This window comes from Ptychodera flava, chromosome 20 (assembly GCF_041260155.1).
Source record: "Ptychodera flava strain L36383 chromosome 20, AS_Pfla_20210202, whole genome shotgun sequence".
Classification (NCBI taxonomy): Eukaryota; Metazoa; Hemichordata; class Enteropneusta; family Ptychoderidae; genus Ptychodera; species Ptychodera flava.
This window is the reverse complement of record NC_091947.1, coordinates 3,682,285-3,701,201: the sequence shown is the minus strand read 5'-3', so window position 1 is coordinate 3,701,201 and position 18,917 is coordinate 3,682,285. Positions and strand designations below refer to the sequence as shown.

The 18,917-nt window shown below is 35.0% G+C and overlaps 1 protein-coding gene across 1 annotated transcript in view; it reads left to right on the top strand.

The window, feature by feature from the left end:
* Positions 1–2,297: 2,297 nt before the first annotated feature.
* LOC139119783 (uncharacterized) overlaps positions 2,298–18,917 on the top strand; it is a 74,627-nt gene continuing 58,007 nt past the window's right edge. The window contains exons 1-2 of the mRNA XM_070683670.1: positions 2,298–2,520; positions 2,823–3,279. Of these exons, the coding sequence (XP_070539771.1) occupies positions 3,237–3,279 (43 nt within the window). The 5' untranslated portion in view covers positions 2,298–2,520; positions 2,823–3,236. The remainder of the gene's footprint in view (positions 2,521–2,822; positions 3,280–18,917) is intronic.

The window sequence follows — 18,917 nt, the reverse complement described above, 5'->3', positions numbered from 1 at the left end:
CAACATGATATTCACAGCTACACAAAATCATACTAAAATGTCACTTTACTTCCATTCATTCATTCTGCATCAGTTTTGTGAAAAGCATACCAAGCAATAATAATGCTTACTCAATATTTATTTGTCCGCACCCTAAAAGTTCAAGTAGATGCCAAACTTATTTCACTCTATATTTGTACACTTGGTATTTCTGGATACACTGGTATATTTCTGGTATCAACATGCGACAGGCCCTGTACAGACCCTAATTAAACCCTGTGGAACAGGTATGTGTCGGAAAGAGGTTCCATTGCTGTGACAGGGGCTGATGTGAAAAAAATTGGAAAACAAACAAACAAAATTGGAAACAAGGAAACCGCCGAGAAGAGATCAAGAGCAGTCATCCTAAAAGACAGTCGAACTACAGTCTGGACCGTGCCGCAATTAAAGTGTTGTCTGTGCATGGAGGTAGTCATAGATTTGTCATTTGACGGTCTGCAGATTGAATTTTTCAGTGAACTTGCCAATTTTAATGACCACTTAATATATTAATAATATAAAGATCAACTACTGAATACACATAGGGAGTTACGATTTGTTTCACAATATACTTGAAAATGTTAAAAATAAAGCTCGATTAATTAAAACATTCATAGGCCGGTTGAACAAAATGACATACTTTATTGAGACAAGTAAGACATTTCAATGTTACAGGCATTCATGCATGACCCATGATGTACTGTGTTATTCAATGGAGCTTTTGAAAATGCGTATCAAAATATGAGTGTTCATTGTCTAAAAAGCTAAAAGGTTTTATTCATTTTCCTTTGTCTATCATGAAACCATTCATCATTTCTATCCCCTTAAAAATCATTCATTGAGTACCACAAGTGCTTGTTGAAAATTGGTGGGCTCAGCATTACATAATTTGTGCTACTAATATTTTTGAACCGAATTCGTAAATTTACTAACAATTTAAGTGGCTGTTTCACGTAGAAAGCGACTGCCAAACGACAAGAGAATGTGTGACATCAGAACATGATAAGAGCGCGAAGAAAGTGATGACGTATCCGTTCATATCCAGATATATTAAATTACTCACATCATATTTATCCTGATCAGTGTGCGAAACTTACGCAAAATCTCTACTGGCCATGCAAGCGGGCCAGCAACTTTGAAGAAAACAAACTGTTTCGATCCTCTGGTCAAATCCAAATATAATTCAGATTTTTTGCCCGCGCTCAGTAAAGGGGCTTAGAACATTTGATTGAAAAAATAATAAGACACCACTTCAACATCCTAGCATCAAAATGTTTTTTGTACCTTTTCAATTCTTTTAAAGGAAAACAAATGAAGATGACTATCAAAACCAAAAGTTTGGGCGACTGGTTTCAGTGCCCAAAAAATATGAACTCAGCGAAAGGTTAAAAACAAACACATAAAACGTTTTATTTCTTAAAACAGCCTTTCACAACAAATATTTCTAACATGGAAAAAACGAGCACAAGCGTAGGTTTGAAATATGTGCAAACACGGAAAGCTTAGACTTACTTCAAGTCTGTGGGCATATTAAAGGTAAATATCAAACCAGAATAAAAATACAGTAACTCAGCTGCGGAGAAACGCCAGGCGACTTGGGTGCCAGTCTAAACTACGCGTCCACAACTCCGATCAGGGAGTGGCAGGTTTTTTTTGCATTACAAACACTTGATCACACGAAATGGAGTCAATACAACAGTTGACTCTCTCAAAAACGATTCTGGCTTCTGCTCTTTGAAGGAAGATGGCCGCCATCAAATCCAAAGAAGGGAATACAAAAAGTTAGAGCAACCGATTTAGAGAAAAATGCTCAGCCTGAAGTGTCGAAACCAACGTTAACAAGACGAATCAGAAAAATCTTTACAGATGACCATGGCAAATCACTATGAACGCACGACTTTGCACAATGTCTACATATCGGACATTTAGTATCAAAATTTGATGTGGTTCCCAACAATTTGTAATTACACAATCATGTTGACAATAATATTGTCTGCAAGCTAATTTTGAAAACGATTTTCTTTTTGGATATCAATGTTGGTGACAAATTCCACCTTTTAACCCATCATGTCTAGGCACTTCAGCAATTTTGGATCTGACACTTCGCTTCTCAATCATTTTGGTATCGCAGAAAGGTCTTACACAACATAATCGGAACCTTTCAAAGTTTCATGCAGGAGGGTTGTGTGCATGGGAAGGATCTCACAAGTAAAATGATATTCCTCCATGCTGCCGGATGCGGGCGCTATATTCGCTCGATTTTTTTTGGAGAGTCCACGGAAGAGGAGAGGCAGGCGATCGTGAACGGACATCATGCGAGGCTACAACAGCACTCCCTGATCATTTGAAACTACAGACGCCTACACTAAATACGAACGTCTAAGACTTTGGTTCGGTCGACTTGCCGTCGTTACTCTCTCAAGTTCTCTTAACAAAGCCGTATAAACCGTCATAGGCATCACGTGCGTGCCCGGCCCGCCGACGTCTAGGTCTAGTCTACGGGTTTGTTTGAATACTATTTAATACTACATTTTCATGATGAAGTCACGCGTTTTCTTGTTATTCCACACTACATGCACTATTTATGCGAATGACTTAAACACTGGATGTTGGCGATCGACGTAATTTCTCTTGGCAGTAGTCTACTGTTATGTCATACTCAATTTAGCGTCGGTTAGTTTGATACGGAAAAATGGTGTTGACCCCACAGTGGTGTGTATCACTGATCAAATATATCATTACGTAAATAGTTTCTGTACCTCATGAATAATGTTAATATACTGTCTTATGTTTGTACTTTATAGATCGTAGAGGCCGATCAGTATTTTCCATGGTACTTGGTGGAAAACAGGGTTGAGAACTGATTCCGCACAAATGGGAGTGCGGGATGTTGATCACCTCCCCTCAACAATAACCTCAGTCGACGCAGATGAACTGCATTTCCTGTCGCACTAATTGGTTACCAACGCAACGGGATGAGACCGAAGTTGCCTGAAATATGGAGACGTGAGTTTGATGGACGTCAAGCAGGGCTTGTATCAATTATTATGCGATTTCACAGTGTTTCTCACTCACCATGCGCTGATGGTTTGCGAGCGACTTGTGTGCTTACCGTTTGAAACACAACTGAACCCGCAAGACTGCTCTCAGCGAAACGCGGGGATAATTTGACGATGGCCTTCACTAGAATGTCGTCCGACATATTGTGAATATAAACTATGGAGTTTCCGTATTCCCAGGTTGCGGAACGGTACGAACAAGGTAAATTGTGTTGTTTTCTCGTATAGCAATTGCTGTTTATAAGTATCATCTAGCTCTTTCAAACGGATATATAAAACCATTGCTTTTGGCTAGAGACGGTTGTGTCCACCGTCACGTTTTTTTAGTAATAATGAACGTGTAGACTGTGATCGTGTGAGTAAATTCGTTGTATTTCAGATTTGTGACAAGTTTTTAGATTTCAACTGTTATGACTATATTGCCGATACAATGTAGACGGTACGAGACTTGCTCCCCGAGCTTCGGTTGATGACCCGTGTCAACATCGGCAGAAAGTCTAGATCTAAGGCGAGAGAGTCACTGACTCAAGCTGCAGCGTGGTGATGTAGCCAACGCAAGGGCATGATGATGTTTCATATTCCGTTATAGTTACATCGGGGATCTGGCGTTTGGTGAGGGAGTACGAGAACGGGCGATTTCCAAATACGCGGGGAAAACAAGGTTTTATCCACCGCAGCTATAGATGCACTTACATATCCCCTGTAATTTGCCGTGAGCGCAAGGCCATACTACAATAAAGACCAATAATAACCATTTTTAGATGAAAGATCGAATGTAATGTTCAACGTCTTGCTCTCCATCATAAAGACGAGTTTATTCAGTTCTCAGAATCGTGGACATAAATTATATATGATACCTCAAAATATTCATGACAGCAGTGAAGATCAAGGCTTTTATAGGAACCTTTCAGTACCCCATCACAACAGTAGTGATGTGTAATTACTCTACTCATGTGACAGAATTTTCGATGTGATATCAGAGGATTTGTAACTCACAATGACATAATGGATATTTAGCAGTGATAATTCTCTAAGAGTCAGAAAAGCACGGACAATGTTTGTTTTGATATCTAGTGTGATTAGGCTATCAATTAACCTAGATCACTTGAATACCAATTTAATTTTGAAGTATCAAGTGGACATGCTGCTACTCAGTGTCAACTAGTTATGTTTCCAACCATATTGGGCAATATTTCCTGTGTTTTTGCATGAGATTTGACCTGAAGGTTGGGTTGGCCACACACCAGAAATTTTCCTGTATTTCCTTATTTAACTTCATCATCCAGCATGTGTGGTTCTGTAAATTTCACTAAGGACTCCTTCGAGTATTGCAGGGAAAGGAGATTTTGCACACTTTGCTTGTTAACATAGAAAGTCAAGGTCAGATCAAGGTTGAATGATCTCCTTAGAGGTATCTCTACGGAAATGATCGTCCCTGAAATTACTAAATTTGAAATAATGCTGATTGCCTGTGAGTAGATATCTCTGAAAAAAAGAATTCTCTTCATTATATTACTACATTCATAAAATACACAAGTTTTCTTTATGACTTATCCTCTCACTGATAGCCAAGAATTGTCGAAACCATATATATATAATATATATATATAATATATATATATATATATATATATATATATATATATATATATATATATAATATATATATATATATATATATATATATATATATGAATGATTTTTTTACATGTGTTGAAATATGAGTTATATATAATACATGTAGCAAATTATTAAATCCTGTTTTATGTGTATATATAAATAAATATATATATATATATATATATATATATATATATATATATATGCATATATATATATGTGTATATATATGTAATGCAATTTACTTCAATTACAAAGTAATAATATTTCAAATGTCATTTTAACAATTTTCATCACACTGAGTCTGTCATTACCGAGTCTGACGCACTGATGGCTTCTATTAATCATTGGTGTTTCAATGTCAGGAGAGAGATACAATCGGTGAAAACAGCACAGAATACAGCTCAGAAATTTTTTGCAAATTTTTAAAACAATGCAGTGTGAGATTTAATTTTGTAAGACTTTTTACAACCATTTCCATTGTGTGAAAAACAGAGAAAATGTTGATAATTTGATCACAATGTATTGTTCTAAATGACTTAGAAATTGCTTTTGTCATGCAAATGAAGTTAATGTCACATTAAAGGCTACTTTGAATTGGTCTGCAGGGCCTTGGGTTATGACCTTGAATTAACGACCTTGAAGGAAGGCATGAACAAAATGCAACATTATGTCTTAGGAGACTACAGTGGCAAAAATAAATCTTTCCTTGCAATGCAGCAAAGATATAACCACATATGTTTTCTTTGGGTTGGGGTTTAGACAGGGTGGTGGGGATAGGATGGGGGCTGTCACTGTCTGTTTCACATTGCAACTCAGGCATAATATATCATATTGAAACGAGAGACACATGAAGGTTGTAATTTGTGTATGTTTTTAGGATTGTCAAAGTCTGTTCTGACACAGTGACCTCTGAGAGTGTAAATTATTATTCTCTTTTTGATGGTGTTTTGATTTCTAGTGGAAGGGTCTCAGACTCAGTACAGTAAGAGAATACTTAGTCAAACATGGTTGCATAATATTTGACTCCTTCCACAAAAAACAAAATTGTCCCAGTGAAGTGCCAGCTTTATGTGTAAGTCATGATTTGAAGATGACAGTACATTACAAAAATAAAAAAATTGCAAGAAAAAAACGAGAGTGCGTACAAAGAAAGATACAATAAAAGATGAAAAAAAAGGAAAGAAATTATCCTAAGGGTGAAATGTTGTATTCCCTGGTGAAACTGAAGTGTCTGGAGTAAAACACTCTCCTAATAACATACATACATGGAATAGCTCAGAGTGATGGGACTGCATATTGTGCCGGATTACTCAGCAATAAATGCAGATCTATTTTTAGCACAAGCAGTATAATTAAAGTCTTGGATTAAAGCCTCTCTTTCCAGCAGCTTCTGAATAATGATTGATAGCATTCAGTTGCCAGGGATGATTTGAAAAGAGACAAATAAGCCCATCTGGTTAACTCTCACAGGAAATTTTCAACACCGTAGAACTGCAATTTCCAGCAAATACACACGAGTGGATATGTCTTTGAGCTGGAAGATGTGCCATCAGTGATATCGTTGAACAGTGTTTTAATTAATCACTCTTTGAACGGCAAAAGTGATCGATGGAAAAATGTCAAAATGCGATGACATACCAGTAATGAAACCATTATTGAGAATTAGAAAAGCCAGCAAGAGAGTATCAATTTAATAGTTTAGGATTATTTAAAATGACCAAAGCCAAGAGGAAGAGAAATGAACATTACTTATCTACATCTACCAGTATTTATCTATCAACTGTCTGTCTATCTTTCAGCCACATCAGCCTGTCTCTATCTGTCTACATGTATCTGTAGCATATCTACATGTACATATCAAGCTATCCATATTCTAGACAAACAAGAACACTTTGTTGAAAAAAGTTAGATGTGGTGTATGTATACACGTATGCATTAAGTATTAGTATGTCTTCACAGAAACAAATTGTATCATTTATTGAAATGCGTGACCTTGAATGACCTCCACTGGTACAATGTCCTTTCAGTGTTCTTTGCACTTTTTGAAAAAGTCAAGAAATTTGAAATGATATGAATTGCTCAACTAACATTTGCCAATTCCGTCACAGAACAATACTGTTAAATGTAGTACCAGTATGTGGGTTGATCATTCAATGGTAAAATTCAAAAAACTTTCAGAGAAAGTAGGAGTGTGATTGTTCGTCAGCAAATTACATTATTGCATGTCTCATATATCGAATGTCGCATGCTCCATAGGATTCAATGGTAACTTGTTGATGACGTCGCAGGCTGCATAGTCATCATTGGACTGAAAGTGAACCAGAACTATTTCCAACTTGACAACTTTTGGATTTGAAGATTATAAAATTACATGTTTTACAAAGCTAGGAAATACCATTTTTACAAAATTATAAAGAAAAAATTCAATAAACAATGTAACGGTAATTTAAATATATTAATGCGCCGTTTGATGATGAAAATCGTTCTATTTTTAACAGACTTTCATCTGACACGGTTATAAAGCTTATTTTTGTATGTAAACCCAAAAATTTATAGTTAAAAATACATAAGAGAGGCATTTACCAAAAACATAGCCCAAACAAGGGACTATGTACTCTATAAGCAGGAGAACATTTGCTCTCTTTACATCGGGCAAATGGTCACCTCACCTTGGGCACATAGTCTCAAGTGTGGGCTCATTTGCTTTTCATTACTTTGCAGTGTTTTTGGAAAAAGATGTGGTTGGTGTGTACTTTAATATTTCAGAAATTAGTGCTTTACCTGGAGATTTTATGTATGTCATACTTTCCAATCCCAAGGGAACTTTAACACAACTTTTTCCAGACTGTAATATCTAAACGGCAATCTCAAATATGCCCCATGCTAGTTTTATGTTCATGAAATCCCTTAAAAGCATGTGCATATCTTTACATTCCACTCTTGTCTGATAATTCAGTTATCTGTTCCCAGGTATCTGCCCATTGGTCATTCATCATTTTTATCATGTATGTTATCTTTGAGTTACATCAATGTTTTGTCGCATCTGTATTATTTATATCGGACCATTTATCCATCAACGTGCCTTCCTCCTTGTGTATAACAATCTATCATCTGTATATTATTGTCTTATCTTCACAACATTTTAGATGATGTATCAACCTTTCTCATGAATTATATAGAAATATATGGCATCCTTGCATTATGTGTAAAGTTTGCACCTGGATGGTTTGACAAGCATCGTGTTGTACCTGTATTGTTCATGGTTTGGTCCAAATGGGGACAAATTTCATTGTTTCTTGCTAAAAAATGCAAAAAAGGAGAAATGTAATATTACTAGCTTGATATTATGTGCTCTACGACAAACATACTTATCACTTTTGGAAAAAAATTGTTAGATTACATGTACATTTAGAAGATGAAAGAGGTACTTTCTTGCAATTTGTGCGATTCTCTCATCAAATCTCAACACTTTTAGTAAGAAAAGCTGTATTCTCACCAGCATATGATCAGAATTTTCCTTCAGTATCAATGTTGAGAATCTGCATGCCAAACTATGGTATGTGATTCTGATTTCCAAGCAGTGATATATTCTCACCATTCATTGGTGAAATTACAGATTTTCTCAACAACACAAAATTTTGGGTAGCTACATGTAAGTCCCACCTTTGACATTCTTGTTTACAAGTTGTAGGTGGGTGGGATTTCCAAAAGTTGTACGCTGTTGATGTTGGTATTTTGTATGCTGAGATATCACAGTGGTAGGCAGACATTTCTAGAGCTTGAATGTACCAAGCAGAAAAGAAAGAACATGCCATTTTGTGATCCTGTCGATTTTTTGGAACTTTTTCAGAACACTCAGTAAGAGAAGTGATATAAAAGACTGTATGACATAAATGGTGTGTCAATGTGCTAGGTTTTCAGCTCAAATGCCAGTATTATTTTTGCTTATAAACAAAATACTACAAAAGATTGCTGACTCAGCAGTTTTTGATGCCTACATCAAGGAGTCCACTGGTCTCCAGACACGAGTTGCAGCAATTGATGCAAGAGCAAACCAGACATAACTTGTTAAAATTACCGTCGGCAGCTGCCAAGCTCACACATGTGAGGCTATGTGTAGTCACACCCCAACAATTCTCATGCATGCTATGCTTAGAATATTGTCTGGATGAACAGCAGTTGACATGTGGTTGCAATCAGTCAGTGCAATCAGTCAGTGGTATCAAGTTAGGTTGTTTGATTTGGATAAGGTTGCATTTCTGTTGATCTTCAAGAGGTATGGTGGATGCATTTTACAGTTAATTAACATTCAGGCATTCTTACTGACCTTACGAACCCACAGACTTTTCAAGACTCTTGCTTGTCCATAATTGAGGACTAATAATAATAATAATAATAATAATAATAATAATAATAATATTTTATTGCTTGCTTGTAAATATAGGATTTACATCACATTTGTGGCAATAAAAGTGTGATACAAAAATAAGTTCCAACTTTTCTCCAATAAAGATAAAGTAATACAGTATAGTAATAATAGCTAATAATAAATATAACTAGGTATTTCTTTGTTTATATAAAGTAATAATATAATCTGCAAGTTGTTCATTAAAAGATAACTCTTGTTTTGTTAGTAGAAAAATAAGCTTGTTTTCAGTTGTATCATTTTGGAAATTGATTTTACTAAAAAAGTTCTACCTTTGCACTTTATATTTCTGACAAGTAATAGCAAGTCCTGTGAGCTGTAATTAAGCAGGTGTACCAGGGTGCTTTCTTTCACAAGTCTTCCTAGCAAGTAACAAAATATTAATTGGTTGGTAAGAGAGAGAAAGAAACCAAGCAAACAGAGTTGTCCTTCCTTCTAAGCTAGTTTGAATTCATCTGTCGATATGCAATTCTGCAAAGTGTAGGACTCAGAAGTTAACATATCTCTGATGCTTTTTATAAGATTGTTAATATCATCATCATCATCAAATGATAAAAACTCCATAATACTTCTGCATTCACTAGTCTTCCTACTAAAAATTAGCAAAAAATAAATTGGTAGGTAAGACAGTACTTTGGTCACTTATTTTCAACATAGGAAATTCAATATTTTTTGAGCTTGATATCAGAGATTGTTCAAAGTCATTCATCTGTGATATCTAGAAATGGGATTTGTGCACTTCTTTAGGACCATCAACATTTCTACATTGTTTTGTATTCAGACATGTTTTGTGTCTGTTGAATTGGTACATCATCATTTATCTACAAAGAGGGCTGCTTCAGTATTAAAGTGTCCATTGATAGAGATGAAAACAGCTAAAATACTGTGGATTTTCAGGACTTTCTTAGCATGTATACAGTCTTCACAAATAGATGGAGAAGTTACAAAATAGAACTTTTTGCACATGAACGTTTTCAACTGATTGAACAAAAATCCAATGGTTTTGTTTGGAAAAATATAGAACATAGAACAGAATCAAATTAATATTTACCATATCACTTGATAGATACCCAATGCAGTGACATGATCAAGATAACATGCGTACTTTCAATGCAAGAAAAAAAAGAAAAATTTCATATAGTCAACTGGCTTCTGATCAGATTTTCCCTATGAAGACGTATAAAACTGAAATTATGTCATTCTTTACTCAAATTTAGGAAGATTGTTTTACCTATTGTGTCATCGCTATTACTAAAATTTGTTTTATATTTATGATCTGAAATACTTTGTAAAGTGTATCCATAGAGAATTGTAGTGAATGAATTATAATTGTATGTGATATTTAATAATGTGAATTTAATTTTCTAATAAAGAAATTCACATTTCAAAGTAAAGCAAGTCATTATTTTTTGTCAAGGAATGCACTTAAATATTATGAACATATTCTAAATGAAATATTTCAGAATGTCATCGCAATAATAATACGTAATTGATAATTCTTAATTTTGTGTGCAGTAATCTGCTCAAACTGTCAAGTGCTTTTTATTTTTGTGACCGTTTCTTACACTGTGCAAAAATATTTGTCTATAGTGTGCATAATATGCCATGTCAGTGAGTAAAAGCTTTGTGTAATTAAATTTTCAGATGTTTTCACACATTTCTTAACCCTACTTTAACAATCTGAAATTACTTAAAAGCAGTTTGTAAAGCAGCTGTTTTTTTTGAAAGAGTGTGAACTGGGAGTAACCATGGCAACAAAGGCTGTGCAGGTGACACTGATCATGATCAATAGCCTTCGATTCAAGGGCAGCCATTTGTAAAATTACCCATGATTCCTTCTTGATTACTATCCTTGGTTTATGCTCTTGCATTGTGCATATCTATTGTGAACAGGAACCGCAACTTCCTCTGCAGCAAAGCTGCTCCAGATTTTGATTTTGCTAAAGGTTTTGGAGAGTTTGCCTGGTGTTTAGAAATTAGAAACTGTGTGTTCTGTGTAGATTATGAAATTTATTATAACCCGTATTTGTAATAAATCAGTGGAGATCATGTATTTTTTGAAATATTGGTCAGATTACCTACTAATTAATTCAAGTCAAACAGTCATTGTCAAGTCAGATGACATCACTCCAAGGCTGTGATACAGTTGTTTGCAGATGTGGCGTATGATAACAATCAATATACTAAAAATACAGTTCATTTGAAATCAGTTTTATTAGAGTCACAATTCAGAAGTATTGTACTAAACTTTAAGAGATGCAATGTTTGCGTTCGATTGTGGTCAATGCAAGCATGGCCATGCTAGGAGACATAAGAATTCTAAACTAATTGAATTAGTGTGTTGCTTTCCCCACCTTATCAATAACGATTTGCCTCTTCTATTTCATTGAGGTAGTTGTATTTCCTGCAATGCTGTGTGCCTCATACTGTATTACAGCCTGACAGATGATAGATGGTTCCTGTGCAGCAGAATTGAGCTGACTGCATGAATAAGTAAATGCCCATAGTAAATTGCCACTCCTGAATAACAGCTGGTTGCTGAGTAAGCCAGTAAACTAGATGTAGATATGTTTGTCTTCGCAAGGTATGTCTGTATTAAAACTGGATAATACGTGTATGCTTTCAATAGAAAATAGCAGTGCCTATCTGTGTCATATCAATTAATAAGGTTGATTTTTTTCAACAGATTTTTGAGGGTGGAAGGGGAGGTGGGCCTCTCATACAGCTATGTAAAGTGATATGAAAGGATTTTCCTTCAAAATATTTAGTGTTTCAGCAATTCGTCATATTCCAATCCTTTTGGGTCCTAATAATTGTGATAATAGTTGAAATTAACTTACTCCTTACTTTAGTGCTTCTGGATTGCAGAGTTATGCATGATGGGAAGAAATAGAACAGAATTGATAAAAAATAATAGATAAATAAATAAATAAATAAATAAATAAATAAATAAATAATAAATTTACATACACAAATCAACAGGCATATATATCTCAATACATACAGTATACTGTATTTATACATGCTTGTACGGTATTACAATATACTTTATAAATGTAGTTATTTATGGTTACACATAATTATATGTATTATATGTACACTGTAATACTTATAACAGCTGATTGAAGAAGTAATTTGTAATACAGGTATAGTGGCAATTGCAGGTATGCACAATTCATAGACAGTAGCTTTTTTTTAATTTGTAATTTGTAATAACACTGCTTTTAGCATATTAGCAATACGGCGTCGGGCAAACTTCGGAAAGCCGAAAAAAGTCGACTGGAGAGGCTTGGGGGACACGCCCACATTGCATTTTTCTTTTGCCATATTTCATAATTGCGCGTGGTAAACGAAAAAAGAAATGAGCATAACTGTTTTATAGACCATCAACTGTATTTCTATGATTTTGCAACATGGGCATTTCACCAGACCTTTAAGCATGTTAGCATCGAGCACTGTAATGTCCCAAGAGGACGTTGGTATACTGTGTTATATAATATATATATATATATATATATATATATATATATATATATATATATATATATATATATATATATATATATATATATATATACCATATATATATATATATATCCTAGAAAGTATATAATATTAATATTACTTTCAAAAAGTGGTTATGCATCCTATTCATCTCACTTTCTTCACAAGAACATGGAAATAGTGTGAATATCCACTCTAGTTACATATGACCCAAATAGGGGAATTTAAGATTCTGTTCACATTTCAACATCTGTATCAGTCTGCAAGTTGTTACCAAACAAGCAAACCTTTATCAGAAGTTACGCTTTTGTCCATTCAATTATTTTACTTCCTTGGTCTTTGCTCAGAGCGTCAGACCACACACAGAATGGTAATAAATTGCACAGTGTCTGTGTTGTAAGTATATCACCTGTGCCAGTCGACTATCATAATTTATCTGAAATTTGTTTCCAAAGAGAGCAATAAATTTTATGGTCCGTTATCAACAGTAGACACACTCCATCAAAATTATGAGCTTTTTCGTTTTTTTTTTGAAGATTTCAAATGTGATTAGTTTGAGGGCAACTCATTGGTCAACCATTAATCAAACCTCTTTTGATTTCTCCCCGTATTTAATAATCGTGAGCCACGACAAGCAAAGACTTTTCTAGGATGTTATACTGAAGTATTAATAACTGCTATCACATCCCCCATTATGTTATACTTTTGTTTTATAGGTGCCAATGCTTACCACCACTTTTATTTTGTTTTTATTGTGCAGTCCATAAATTGCTTCAAATATTATCAGAGCTTCTTTTGAATAATCAATTGGTGTTTTTATTCTGATAGCATTTTAATAAAAGATTATCTGTGTGTTTTGTATTTTATTATTTATATTATTCATATCAGTAAAACCATGAAAAACATTTGTGAGAGCTGCAGTATCTCATTACATGTTTTATTTTGTTATGCCCCGCTGGGTGTGAAAGGTACTTGAAATATTATCTGAGGTTCTTATTTGCATGAAGAAGCCTCCTGTGACAGTGTGTTAGAGAAATGATCAAGTTAATAAGTTTTCTTGTTCATGATTTCAAAGTCATTGCCATTTTCATCAACCCTTTTTTGAATTTTAAACCATTTAAATATTCAATTTAGCTTTGTAGAATACCAGAATTTCTCAATCTTTCCCAATCATTAGTATTTGCAGATTTGCTTACAAATGCAGTTTTGAGACAGATGATTCCGTCATGGTATTTTCAATACATCATACAAATTTGCATTAATTTAAATAATCTATTAGGTTATGTTTGGCGTACCAGTATTTATAAATATAAAGGCACTTGCCTTTTAACATCATATAGGAATTTGTACAAGCACAAGGATATTCCTCTACATATAATTAATCTCTAAGAAAACTTAAGTGTGGAGTAAATTAATCAGCCAATTTAGCTGATGAAGTGGACCAAAAGACATTAAAGCATTTAATTAAAAAAGTAGGGGACGTTTACCCTTTTAATTCATAGCATTAAGGGTTTTTAGATGCCTTTGAAATAATCGTTACGTCAACTTCTCTGCTTTTCTCTTTTGTGATTTGTAGAGACATGTATGTGCATGTATAGATGTTTTGAACAATTCAAATTGTTGATAGGCTAAAGTTTTGCATTTTAAGATTCAATATACTGGACTTGTATGATGTAGATTGTGTTCATACTACTATCAGCATCTCAAGTATGCCAGTGGTTCATTCTGATAGGAGATGAGCGGAGATTGGCTGTGGTAATTATCGTAAATGATATACGGTACCTGTGCTAAACAGCTACAGGCCTTTCAACAGCTGCTGAGAAGGTTAAGCCAGAAACAAAGAGCATTTAGATTATAAGAGTATCAGCATTAGATGAAATGATTAAATACACAGAGAAAATTTAAAAGCAGCATAGACTTTTTGAAATGTTTTAAAACTGCCTTATTAGGCCAAAAAAAATAAATTGTACTATTCCGACAACATGGTTTTTCATAAATAGGGTAGGTAGGTCGGCAGGAATTTTTTTTCCCCAAAATATTTTTATTTTTAAATATGCATTTTTCAGGGGTGTAGGGCGGTCAAATGCTGGCCACAACATTTCCAGAAAAATGTTTCATACTTATAAAAGGAAAAAAACCCATAAAAGACATCCTCGTTAAAGCAAAAATCAAATGCCAAGTAATGAACGCCTGATTTTACAGATTTTTTCTTTCTTTTTAGCTCCCATAGCCATATGTATATATGGCAATGGAAGCTATTCTTATAGGCTAGGGAAATGTCTGTATGTATGTATGTCTCTATGTCTGTATGTCTGTATGTCTGTGTGTCTGTATGTCTGTATGTCTGTCCGTCAACATCAAAAACTCCAAAACCGCTGTACATTTCATCTTGATATTTGGTGTGTACATGGATGATGGGCTGTAGATGAGATTTTGTTCAAATGAAGTTGTCATTGCCAAAAATATGCAAATTAAGTGAAAAAATGTAAAAACAGTCAAAATTGAAAAAACTCAAGAGCCACTGAGCAGATTACATGAAAAATTAGCATGTAAGTACTTTAGGCTGACATGAAATGATTGTGCACATCTTGGGTCAGTATCTTGGACTTGCTATTTTTCATGAATTTTTTTGTAATTTCCTCCCATTTTTGGTCAAAAAATCTCCTGCTCTGAAACCACAAGTCCGATTGATTTGAAACTTGGTATGGAAGTGCATAGGAGTGACCTTTCCCAAATTTGGGCAAATCGTGGTGAAATTTGCATATTTTAGTTTACACGTCCATAGACTCCCATGTATAAGGCAGATCTCCATAGACTCCCATGTATAAGGCCACGAAAAATAAAAATTTAGTTTCTCATTGTATTCATATTGCAAAAAGGATGCAGTGACACAATTTTTAGTCCCCACGGATGAAGTCCAGTGAGCTTATAGATTGGGTCATGTCCGTCTGTTCATCCATCCGTGAGTCCATCCGTTCACGCATATATCTCGGATATTTTGACAAAATGTCACGTGACCTTGATGACCTTTGATCTCAAATATACATATTTGTCCATAACTCAGTAACCACAAGTGCTACCACCCTTCATATATGGTATGATGGGACACCTTATGATGCCACATATTGTACCTCATTAATTATGCACATATCTAATTTTGAGCGAGCCAATAGAGCTAGAGGTCTGATTTTTGGTATATAGGGATAACTTAGCACAACAATTTTTTTGACAAAATGTCACGTGACCTCGGTGACCTTTGACCTCAAATATACATATTTGTCCATAACTCAGTAACCACAAGTGCTACAGCCTTCATGTATGGTATGATGGGACACCTTATGACGCGACATATTGTACCTCATTAATTATGCGCACATCTAATTTTGAGCGAGCCAATAGAGCTAGAGGTCTGATTTTTGGTATATAGGGATAACTTAGCAATACAATTTTTTTGACAAAATGTCACGTGACCTCAATGACCTTTGACCTCAAATATACATATTTGTCCATAACTCAGTAACCACAAGTGCTACAGCCTTCATGTATGGTATGATGGGACACCTTATGACGCCACATATTGTACCTCATTAATTATGCACATATCTAATTTTGAGCGAGCCAATAGAGCTAGAGGTCTGATTTTTGGTATATAGGGATAACTTAGCAATACAATTTTTTTGACAAAATGTCACGTGACCTCGGTGACCTTTGACCTCAAATACACATATTTGTCCATAACTCAGTAACCATAAGTGCTACAGCCTTCATGTATGGTATGATGGGACACCTTATGACGCGACATATTGTACCTCATTAATTATGCGCATATCTAATTTTGAGTGAGCCAATACAGCTAGAGGTCTGATTTTTGGTATATAGGGATAACTTAGCAATACAATTTTTTGACAAAATGTCATGTGACGTCGGTGACCTTTGACCTCAAATATACATATTTGTCCATAACTCAGTAACCACAAGTGCTACAGCCTTCATGTATGGTATGATGGGACACCTTATGACGCCACATACTGTACCTCAATAATTATGCGCATATCTCATTCTGAGCGAGCCAATAGAGCTGGATGTCTGATTTTTGGTATATAGGGATAACTATAGGAGAGAAATTTTTTGACCAAATGTCATGTGACCTCGATGACCTTTTACCTAAAATATATGTTTATGTCAATAAATAAGTAACCACAAGTGCTATGTCCTTTATATTTAGTAGGATTGGAGACCTTATGACAACACACGCTTTACCTCATTAATTATGTACACATCTTATTCTGGGCAAGCGAATAGAGCTAGAGATCTGATTTTTTGGCATATAGGGATTAATTAGCAATATAATTTTTTTTTCAAACTGTCATGTGACCTCGATGACCTTTGACCTTGATTATACATATATATGCATATTTCAGTAACCACAAGTTCTATACCCTCCAATTTTGATAGGATATTAGACCTTAAGATGTCACATCTTGTACCTCATTTATAATGCGCATATGTACATGTATTTCTTGGCTGACCAATATACTGCTAGAGGTCTGATCTTTTTTCCCGATTTAGAACCATAACTTAGACATGCCCCATGTGTTTCAAATTGGGAACAACGACATAGACCTATGTGCCCATAGATCTCAACATATACACTCCAGTGATACTTCTTAATGACCACATTTTCCTGCCCCATCAAGACTAATACTCCTATTACAAGTGGGGACTATGTCATTGTAAATGACTTGTTGAGTTAATGGTTGTATCACAGTATTCGATATATCTAATTCTGTATTTTTTCCATTTTATATTCTGAATAATTACATTAAACATATTTCACTGTCTCCAGTACATTTCATTTAAGTATTTTCACTTCTTGCACTTTATCCCTTTCACACATGTTCAAATATCTGACCAGAGAACAAACACTAAATAGTCCAGGATGGGAGCTACAGTGTCATTGACGCTATTTTTTTTTACTTCCATTTTTACGTAGCTCTAAAAAGTTAGGGTCGGCTGGTAAAAAATAGCGTAAGTTGGGTTATCGGAACAGCACAACTTTTTTTGTTCGGCCTTAGAACATTGGGCTCACACTTCATATCAGTGTGGGAGCTTTTTGTCGTCTGCTTCGATGTGCTATTTATGTATCTTTTGTTTAGGCCGCTGCAAATATTTCATGCCATATGATGCTTGCTCAATATGAAAATCTGCTTCTCCTTTATTTTTTGAATTTTGAAACTATTGAGAAAACCTTATGAATCACCAGGAACATATTATGTTGGATGTGATATTATATGCAATAGCAACAACCCCCTTCCTAGGCCAGCTGGTACATGTACAGAGTTGATTTGTGTTTGATTTGCTTCAGCACTTGCCCAGTGGCTGACACCATATGTGACAATTGCTGGTCAATATTTGAATCTGCTTCATCTGTTTTGTTTTTCATGCTATAACCCTTGAAGAAACATTGCTGTGAACACCGTAAACACAAATGTTGATATAATACAATAGGGATAACCCCTTTGCAGGTGGGTATACCACGCAATAAAAGGTATTAAATTGCTCCAAAAACTGTGATGTAGCATTCACATAGTGGCTTGTGTTTATTGCACATTGTACCCATATATTGTGTCTATCCGCCTGCAGCAGGGGTTAATATTGCCCAATTACATACTGTTATGATATAATAGCAACAAACCACCTCAGGAATGGACCAGCTCAATCCATACATTGTATGCACACACGTATATATGCCCTAGCTTTGCTAGGTGTGGTTTGTTATTGTAAAACAACACTGCAAAAGAAACCAGATTACTGAACCATATCAGTGATCCAATTACTGAGTCTGAACTAGTGGTATATTAGTAAGAGAGTCATTCACCTGTGTCAGCATGGCTTAATTGCCTAATCAAAGTTTTCAGATATTTCGAGTTGCCTCTTCCTAGTAACCATAGAGCTAGTACTGGATTACATTGCAAAAGCTTCACAAACAATGCAAAACCTGAAATCGAGCGTACCGTTAAACTTTCAGATAAATAACTTAGGGGTGGACGATTTGATATCCTGGGGGGGGGGGGGTCTGGAAGATTTGAGAGGTTGCATTTTTTTTTTGTACCTGATCCACTGTTTCTTTTTTTCACTCTAATTACTGGTAACTTTTTTTTTCCTCGCACTCCTCATTTGGATACTTTTTTTTCCAACAGCAAATTTTAGTGCATGTTGCTTTCTACTACTGAATTCTCATAGTGAAACAGAAAAGTATCAGGAACTTGTCATGCTTTTCATATGAA